The sequence below is a fragment of the Planococcus citri genome, chromosome 5 (genome assembly GCF_950023065.1).
Source record: "Planococcus citri chromosome 5, ihPlaCitr1.1, whole genome shotgun sequence".
NCBI lineage: Eukaryota > Metazoa > Arthropoda > Insecta > Hemiptera > Pseudococcidae > Planococcus > Planococcus citri.
In genome coordinates this window covers 61,983,736-61,993,601 of record NC_088681.1, presented here as the reverse complement: position 1 = coordinate 61,993,601, position 9,866 = coordinate 61,983,736, and the positions used below count along the sequence as shown (strand labels likewise).

Sequence of the window (9,866 nt, the reverse complement as noted above, 5' to 3'; positions counted from 1 at the left end):
TTATCATACAAACTTATCTGAATGATTAGCGCTTGCTACTAATCCTGGTACCGGCAATATAAATGGAGTTATAATGTTCACCATAATGCAGTTTCGTTTGAACAAAACTGAAGCGAGGAAGTGACAGTTGAAATTTGTATTTATACAAAATGTTTTCACAAATTAAAATGATTGGTGTTTATTTAATGATCATCAATGTCGTCTGTGGAATCGACAGTGAATATGAATCAAGAACCAATGAAAATGAATTTACTAACACTGAAGATGAATTGAGCAACAGTGAAGAAGAAATAGGCAGCGGTGACAATACAACAGGTGAGCTTTTGAATTTCGAATTTACATTGTAGGTAGGTACATTAGGGTGGATCAGGAAAAATTCATAGTCTTCGATTTCGCTGAAATTGAAGTAAGTTAGAGATTTTATATTGATAATATGTAACCCCCAAAAAATGTTCAGCTCCCACCACATCCTTCTTCGATGAAACGGTAGCTCCCCAAAGTAGCGTAATTTTGGAAAAAACGATGTTTTTTGAATTTAAAAGCACCAGTCCCCATTTCTTACGAAAACGGGTAGCACTCAAAAGGTGCAATTAGAGATGACGAATCGAATAGTCAATTTTGATCGAAATTTTTCCCCACAAATTGTCATGAAAAACACTCAACTAGGTACCAAAATATTCATAATCAATTTTCAAACAGCAAAAAATAATCATCAGGATATGACAAAAGATGATAGTTAGAACGTCCGTGAAACGATTTCATGATTATTTGGTATGTGAAGCGATAACGAAATTTCTCTAAATTTTTTCAAACTTCCCATGAAAGTAAAAATAAACCATGATGCATACCTACATCACATAACTTTCCAAACTTCAACCGACGAAAAAAAAATCAAATATTAAAGCATCTTCGGACTATTGTGTCTTGCATTATCGTGGTACAAAAGCATTCGCCCTTTTCTAGATCTTTGAAGACTCTTTAGGTTTCCATTTTGGGGAAACAAATTGCGTTGAACTTGAATATTAAGAGTATAATAGGCCAATTGGCAAAATCAAAAAAAAGTTTAACATTTAAATAGAAATCATTTTGGAAAATGAAAGTTTTGAAGAAGTTCGAATCCTTTATTTCCAATAAAACAAATTAATATAAATTGGATTTTTTTTTCAAAAATAATTCAACAACATGGGTAAAAACCTCTGTCAAAAGCACTTTTTGAAAACATTTTTTTTTTAAATTTAGTAATAGTAATAACGATAGTAAAAAAGGTCATCTCATCTGGCATTTCCCAAGTTGAGCAAAAATAAAAATTTGGTGAAAGAAATGCCTTTGTCTAAAAAGTGAAGAAAAGAAGAAACTAGGCCGCAAAGAGAGGATTTTTCATCAAATCATAAGTCTTGTTGGAAATCGGACATACTTAAATAAGTAGAAATATTTTTGCTTTGAAAAGAACTTTGGTCGGTGGTTATTGAGCATCTTCTCGATCGTTTCAAGTGGTCACTGGCAAATTTCAAGGGTATGAGTTTCAAAGAAAATTTTTCACACATTTGTAAGTAGAATGCACATCAAGTGAAAAAAGTCTGGGTTCACTTTAAAAATAATACCTTAATAGAGTTTTTTTTAAATTTCTCAATTTTTAAAAATTCTCCAAAAATTAAAAAATGAACATTAGCACCTGAAACTATGGTTACTGGAGCATTAGAACATGCTCTTTCGATCTACATACATTGGCTTCGTTTAAATCGTGGAATCACATTCGACAAGTTCCTTTTTAATATGCAATAGAGAAGTATTTATCCAAAATAAATTTAGGATACAACAAGTAACTACAAGCACTTGTCACAAAACAAAGTAGACAACATTTCAATCTTTTTTTCAGCGCATCAACATCATTATAGCATACTTTATCATTAAGCGCATTTGTATTTTTTGCAGATCTTTCTAAATGCAGACGTGTAACACTCAACACCAGTTCGGCAATATTTTATCCAATTGAAGAGATGAAAAATGAAGGAGGATTTTTCATAAAATTCAACGCAAAAGCTAATCTATCTGCTAACCTTCTATTCTCTCAAGAAAATAATTTCACAAAATGTACTAACGATGACGATGTGACTAAGAATTGTATTATGGTAACTATACGTTCAAGTTCAGAAAAAAAATATCTCGCTTCGACGTTAGGAAATGGTACGCATGAACGGTTACACTATGAAAAAAACCTACTGTCATCCAAAGAATGGCGTCAATTCTGGATTCGAATTACCTCAGATGGATCATTAATTGAAGTTGGAAAGAAGGGGAGCCCTCCGTTCATGGCTTACAGAACGCAGCCTTGGACACTCAATTACTATGGGATGTTTGCATTCGATGATGAAGAGTCCATTAGTTACGCTTTTTTATGTTTTGAGAATAATAAGATAGGTAAGTGTAAACCCATTATAAAATTGCCCAGTGTGTTGTCTAAAGCACTTACATAATAATTATCAATTGAAACATCATGGTAAAAATAAGGGTATAAAATTCCCTAAAGTGGAAACTGAAAAATAGAATAAGTATAACTTTTGAAAATGAGCGCGTGATGGAATTCCCCCCTTTTTTGATTACATATCAACACCCTTTCATCTTAAATATGAGTACCTTGGGAATCACACCCCGAATTCTCCTAAATTTTCAAAAATCGGATTATGATAGTTTCGGGTACAGTTAGTAGGTACACATCGATTTCCATTCTCCGTGGTTACCTATCCGATACCATGGTGGTTAGGGGGTCTAAAGTACCGGGTCTGATTGTGAGTCAAACTTCGAAAAAATATGTACTTCAGAAATGATTACTTTTTCCTTCAAGTCGACTGTACAAACAACCTTGGGATGCTTACAACGGACTTGAATCTAGAATTATCCCGAAATATACAAATTCTTTTAGCGCAAAACTGCAACAATGCAGCTTACCACTTTTTGTATGCATTATTTGCAGACCTTTCTCAGTACAGAACTTTAACAACCTACGATCACGTTTACACATTTTATTCGATCGATGGCATAAAAAATGATGAAGGATTTTTTTTGGAATTCATGGTGAAAACTGATCAAGACGCTCACATCATTTTTTCTCCAACAAATGAAACTGTGAAGAAGGATCAGAGAGTTTTCGAAGTAATTTTAGGTGGATATACTACAAATACGATTTCAGTCATTAAAACCACTGAACTCGCTGAACCCGCAAAAGAACATCATGAGAAAGATATATTATCGCCCGACGAATGGCGTCCATTTTGGATTCGAATTACACCAGATGGAGCATCAATTCAAGTTGGAAAGAAGGGAAGTTCTGCTTTCATGTCTTTGAAGACGGAGCCCAGGCCAATCAAGTATTATGGATTTGCTAGTAGTGACAGTTTCGCTAACTGGGCGTTTCCAGGCCTTGAGAAAAATAACATAGGTACTGTAAACTGCCCTAAATTTGGACACAAACGGTTTCTACAACTTTGCTGGTAAAAAATAATTTTCTTTGCTTCAGGAACAAATGTGTGCATTCCTTCACCATGCGGTCCAAATAGCGAATGTAAACAGAAAAACAACCGCGTAATATGTTCTTGCAAGAAAAACCAGCTAGATTCGCCTTCCACGTGTAGATTTGAATGCATTTTCAACTCGGAATGTCCACAAAACGAAGCCTGTATCGGGAAAAGATGCGAAAATCCGTGTGATGGAATGTGTGACAAAAATGCAACATGTGAAGTAGACAGTCATGTTCCCATATGCAGTTGCTTAGATGGATTTACAGGAGATCCATTGGCAGGATGTGTTGAAGAAGAGGGTAAGCAAAGCACTAAGTATAAATAATTAGGTGTGGTTTTTTATGGTACTACATACATAATCTTATTCTAAACTGAGGCTTCTGTAAGCTCACAAAATGGCTAAAGTTCTCAATTTGTACCATTTGTATACTTCTGCGGTGACCATAGCCATGGTCATCGCATATCTCTCGTCATCCTCGCGCCGTTGCTTCGATCCTGCATTCCTTCTGTCTTCTCCAACATCATCGTATGCTTGCGTCGCCACTGTTGACGCTCTTGCACTTCTTCTCGTCGATCCTGCAACTGCAACGATGCTCGCGTCGCCGCCTACGCTGCTCGCTCTGCTTCGAACCAGTTCCCGTTATACTCGTCCATCTATTCTCCTGCCTTTACATTCTCGCCTCGCCCCACTTCTTGTCGTCGTCCTCACGCTTGTTTCCTTCTCGCATTGATCCTTGCCTATGCAGACGACACATATGTAGTTTAGTTCTTCTATGTATACGGCTACGTGCACATGCCAACAAATACATCGTTAAGCTCAGCCTTGCCTCGGCTCTCTTTATTTCGCACTTGCGTCGATCTTCTCAAATCACATTTACCTCGTCAGATCCTGCTGTGACAGAACCTGCCGTCGTAAATCCTACCCCCATTTACACCCGCTCCAACGGTCAGGTTTAACTTCGCATAAATATTGCTCGACCTTTTTCATGTGCTGAAAACAGCCAGCAACCTGCAAAGCTATCATCTTTTCATGCCTGCTTGAAGCACACATGAAAACAGACAGCAAATCAGCCAGTGACATTTGACTCGTCTCCTTTGCATTGTTTGATTACATTTCTTCACTCTATTATACTACGATTATGGCAATAAAATGCATGGAGAGACCGGACCTTTGAGTTGATGTCTTTCCATTGCACAGCTACTTACTTTTACGACTCGATCTATTTTTAACAACTACATTTAAGTTGTCTCAACATCTTGTACATTTACGAAAACGTTTCTAAGCATATCATTATTCTTTAACTCTTAAGCTATTTTTACAAACTCGTATTTCTCAAACTATTTTTGAATGCCTATTGTTAGCATCTTATTCGAACTATTGTACAAATACGCATTGTTAGACTTATTTTTAACTTTCTCTTCAAGTCTTTTCTAAAGGGGGAGTACTTGCGGTGACCATAGCCATGGTCATTGCATTTCTCTCGTCGTCGTCGTCGTCCTTCTCGCATCCTCGCGCCGTTGCTTCGATCCTGCATTCCTTCTGTCTTCTCCAACATCATTATATGCTTGCGTCGCCGCTGTTGACGCTCTTGCACTTCTTCTCGTCGATCCTGCAACTGCAACGATGCTCGCGTCGCCGCCTACGCTGCTCGCTCTCCTTCGAACCAGTTCTCGTTATACTCGTCCATCTATTCTCCTGCCTTTATGTTCTCACCTCGCCCCACTTCTTGTCATCGTCCTCACGCTTGTTTCCTTCTCGCATCGATCCTTGCCTATGGGGATGACACATAGTTTAGTTCTTCTATGTATACGGCTATGTGCACATGCCAACAAATACATTGTTAAGCTCAGCCTCGCCTCGGCTCTCTTTATTTCGCGCTCGCGTTGATCTTCTCGAATGCCCACGTTACGCTCGGGCATATCTACGATTGCGGAACCGTAAAACCCCGCACTTCTCCGGTTGACCCCTCCCCCCTCAGTTTTTTCGATATCCTAATTTTCTTCAAAACTTCCAGCATCCTACTCCCCATCGTAAATACGCTTTGAGAACTGTGATTTGTGCCTGAAATTCATTAGGTACATTACATTCCGTACGTAGGTACATATTCATGCTTTTCTACAAAAATTCTTGTGTGTTAGCAAAATTGCTAAAATTTTCAAGAATTACTCTAGTCCGGCTTTTTTGTCAAAGATCGCCAAAAACAATCACTTTTTTGCCAATAATTCTCAAAAAGCTATCTCGCTATAGGTACATATTCGTGCTTTTCTACAAAAATTCTTGCGTGTTAGCAAAATTGCTAAAATTTTCAAGAATTACTCTAGTCCGGCTTTTTTGTCAAAGATCGCCAAAAACAATCACTTTTTTTGCCAATAATTCTCAAAAAGCTATCTCGCTAAACACTTGAATATTATTTTTTGCAGATCTTCCTAAATATAGAAGCTTAACAACCCACTCAGGAGAAACATTTTATCCAACCAGCGTTATAAAAAATGATGACCAAATTTTCCTGAAGTTCAACGTAAAACCTGGAAGAATCGCTACCATCTCTTTAATAAATGACGTTGCGGCGCACGATGACCGCTACTTCAGTGTGATTTTCAGTTCAGAGAAATCAGAAATAAGCATCGCAGCAGAAAGCATCGACCTAAATCTACCTAGATCATTCGTGACTTATACCGAACACAATTTGCTATCAAATAAAGAATGGCGTCCATTTTGGATTCGAATTACCTCAGATGGATCATTAATTGAAATAGGAAAGAATATTGGGAAACTTGCATTCGTGTCTGTAAAGAAAGATCCTTGGCCAATCAAGTACTTTGGATTCATGAGTACTGATGTTTGTCACTGGAATTTTGTGAGTTCCAAAGACACTAACCTAGGTAAGCATGTATAATATACACTCTCACACTAGAATGGGTAAAAAAAAACATAACTATCCTTTATTTTGACAAAAATTGGTAGGGATGTTTACTTTCAGTGGGAGACTATCCCGAAAAAATTTGCGCCCTCCAGCAGTTCAGGAGGCTGAGTTCAGGGTCCTCAATGTAGGGTCATTTTTGGAGAAATCGTGTTTTTTGCCACGTTTGGGTATAATATGTATAACCTATGTATGTAATATGTACCTCGGTCACGCACCCTCAAAAGTTGCCATTTGAGTTTCTGAACCTCGCCGACTTATTGAATTGAAAATTCGAGACCACTTTTAGCTCCCTCTACAGAGTGCATGAAGATTTATGGATCGTGAGAATTACAATTTTTCATCAACTTGAAATCACTTTTCCACCTATAAAAAACCAACACTGGATTCGTGTTCAGCGGATCAAAATATACATCACGATTACCACACTTTTTTGCGATCGTTGCAATCAAATTTTCAAAATTCAAATTTTTCCACTTTTTTTGTAGCCCAGTAAAATCTTGCACTTGAGGTTAAAAAAATTTCCATCTCGACGATTTTCTCATAAACATGTTTTATTGCCCCTTTCATAATAACATATTAAAAGTCCCCGCCAATCAATCTTGTGCGACTGCCCCTAGAATGTAAAAACCACCCCAAAAGGTAAATAAAGAAGTGGTTAAATTAGACAATGAAACTCTTGCTTCTGAGATAATTATTAATTAGTGCGAAGCTTTTCAAACACCAAGTGTTCATGATCAGGCTTAAGCAAGCGTTTCTTTTTCTGAAACCACCCCAAAAATGTGTTTCCCCGCATCTCTCCAAATATTGATGACCCAATTCGAATTCGTCGATCAAAGCTCTGGGGACTTTGAATTTGTTGATTAAACCTCTAATGACATCACCAACGCTTTAATCGACAAATTCAACTTATCAGTCGTACTCCGCCATCACCCCCCCCCCCACCGCTCCGATCATGCACCAGGTGGCCAGGTACACTTTATGTATTTCTTATCTGAAAAACAAATTTTCCGGCGAAAAATGCCAAGGTGACGAGAATGATGCTGAAAAACGAGTTCAATCGACATTTAAGAAGTTGGACGGACATTTTATCGAGGACTATCATTGCGAAGCCCGATTTTCAAAGTGAGAAGGGCTCAAATCTTAAAGATGATTATATCAAAATGATCTAGAAAGTTCAGAGAATCAAACCATTTTTCAACTTTTCATTTTCGTTCATTTTTTACACAAATGCCAGGGGTGGGAACCTTACTTTTTGACCATGCCTCGTAAATTCAACTAAAGCATCCATAATGCGAGCTATCAACAAGTAAAATTAAGTCAGGCGAATCTCCTTATTCTTGAAATATGGGTATAAAATGAATGATACCTGTTTTGGTTCAAATAGAGAAAAAATACACATAATGTAGATTATAGAAGTGTTCGAGGTGTACTTTTTAGCACATAATTTCAACATTTCAACACCCTATAGTTTCTTTCCGTTTTAATTTTTTAACTGAAGCATCCATAATGCGAGCTATCAACAATTAAAATTAAGTCAGGTGAATCTTGATTTCATAAAAAATATTGGTGTTTAGGTTCACATAGAGAAAAAATACACATGTGGGAGTGAGCGAGCTGTACTTTTCGTGATACTGAAAGGCCATACTTTTCTTCATTTAGGTATCTATACTCGTAAGTCGTAACATACGCGGTCCTTAGTTTACTCAGGCGCTCACTGTGATAAAAAGTATTTGTATTGCATATTATTCTTTAGCACATCATTTCAGCAGGTAGGCTAGGTACACTATAGTTTCTTTTTATTTTCATTTTTTACAGATCTTCTTCGGTACAGAACTCTTACATCATACTCCACTTATTCCACACTTTACCCGATTGCAGATATAAATAATGATGATGAATTTTTTTTGGAATTCAACGTCAAAGCAATAAAATTCGCTCAAATCATTTTTACAGAAAAAAATGATCCTAAAATAACTGCTATTTCAAAAAATGATACAATGTATCAGGATCTAGATATTTTTCATGTAGTCATAGATGGTACGCATTTAGCAATCCGAACAACTCCTGCCGGAGAAGAACAGGTTAGATATGATGAGAAAAATCTCATATCATCTAAAGAATGGCGCCAATTTTGGATTCGAATTACAACAGATGGATCATCAATTGAAGTTGGAAAAAACGGGGGACGTACCTTGGCATCTTTGAAAACGAAGCCTAGGATAATCAAATACTTTGGTTTGGCTGGCGATGAAGATTATGCTGGGTGGGCTTTTCCACCCCAGAAAGGTACGTAAAATTTCAATAAAATAATGGTAAATAGTTAGCATTATATGGGGATGGGTTAGTTCTAATATCATGTAGTTGGAAGTGAGAAAACGGATAAATCTTCGTGATTAACATTTTTTTTTTTTTCAAAAGAAAGAAGGGTTTCCTTTTGAGACATTCAAATTCTTAAACATATCACTTCTGAAATAAATTTTACTTTTTGATAAATATTTTTTACAAGTAATAAGGATCACGATTCGATCATACTCATACTATGTATGTATGTACCTACATTCTATTTGCAAATCGTATAAGTATGTATTTACACATTATAGCCTACTCATATGTTGCGTATGTTTTGTTTTTTTTTTTTTGTGCAGCTAAATTTCTTGTATTTCTATAATTACAATTGGCTCTCGAACACAAAAACTCCACAACTTCAAACTGAATAATTTTGCTTCTATTAATGAGTCTGCTCCAATATTTCAAAAATTTTCCGTGCACTCGTTACGCGCTTCAGTTGGAACTTCGTCAAGGATAACATTCTTCTGCATCATGTTACCGACATTGAATACACATTACGCAACGTCTTCTATTCAACTTTCAGTAAATCCATTGCAGGAAAAATCTTTCAGCTGTTCAAATCGACTTTCACGGTCCATAAACTCTAACGGAAGTGATTAAAAAATTAAATTTTACAACTACTCATATCCTATGTCATATAATAAATGCACTTCTTAATTTTATCAAATTATTAATCTATATAGGTACGTATGATGTTTATTTATATTTGATTTAATTTCAAATACCTAATTTATATAAAATAATAATAGGTATTAAAATTTTTAAAATTACCTAATAAGAGATATTTTCTTGAAAATTTAACAGTAAATTGAGATGGCAAAAATTATACATTGTAGGAAATCACATTCTCTCAGCTACCCATAAACTCCAGTTTCATGCGATTTTCGATGAAAAAATTTTCAAAACACGAATTTACTCAAAAATAAGCAATTTGCAATTTTTTAACCGCTCAGATGAATCAAAAAATTGGCCATGGATTCTTAAACACTTGTCTTCCGGAAATAGGCCATTTTTCCCAGAACGTGTTAGGTAAATATTAGAGCGACAAAAGCACGATTTTTTTTTCAAAAATGCCCCT

The 9,866-nt window shown here is 36.2% G+C and overlaps 2 protein-coding genes across 2 annotated transcripts in view; one reads left to right on the top strand and one right to left on the bottom strand.

The window, feature by feature from the left end:
* LOC135848027 (uncharacterized) overlaps positions 1-9,866 on the bottom strand; it is a 623,146-nt gene that overhangs the window by 325,029 nt on the left and 288,251 nt on the right. The gene's annotated exons all lie outside the window — the stretch shown is intronic.
* On the top strand, positions 33-9,553 carry LOC135848284 (uncharacterized). The gene is made up of 7 exons (XM_065368164.1): positions 33-315; positions 1,933-2,418; positions 2,972-3,436; positions 3,515-3,814; positions 5,937-6,398; positions 8,255-8,725; positions 9,085-9,553. Exons 1-7 carry the CDS (start codon positions 150-152, stop codon positions 9,105-9,107), a joined length of 2,373 nt encoding a protein of 790 aa, XP_065224236.1. The 5' UTR covers positions 33-149; the 3' UTR covers positions 9,108-9,553.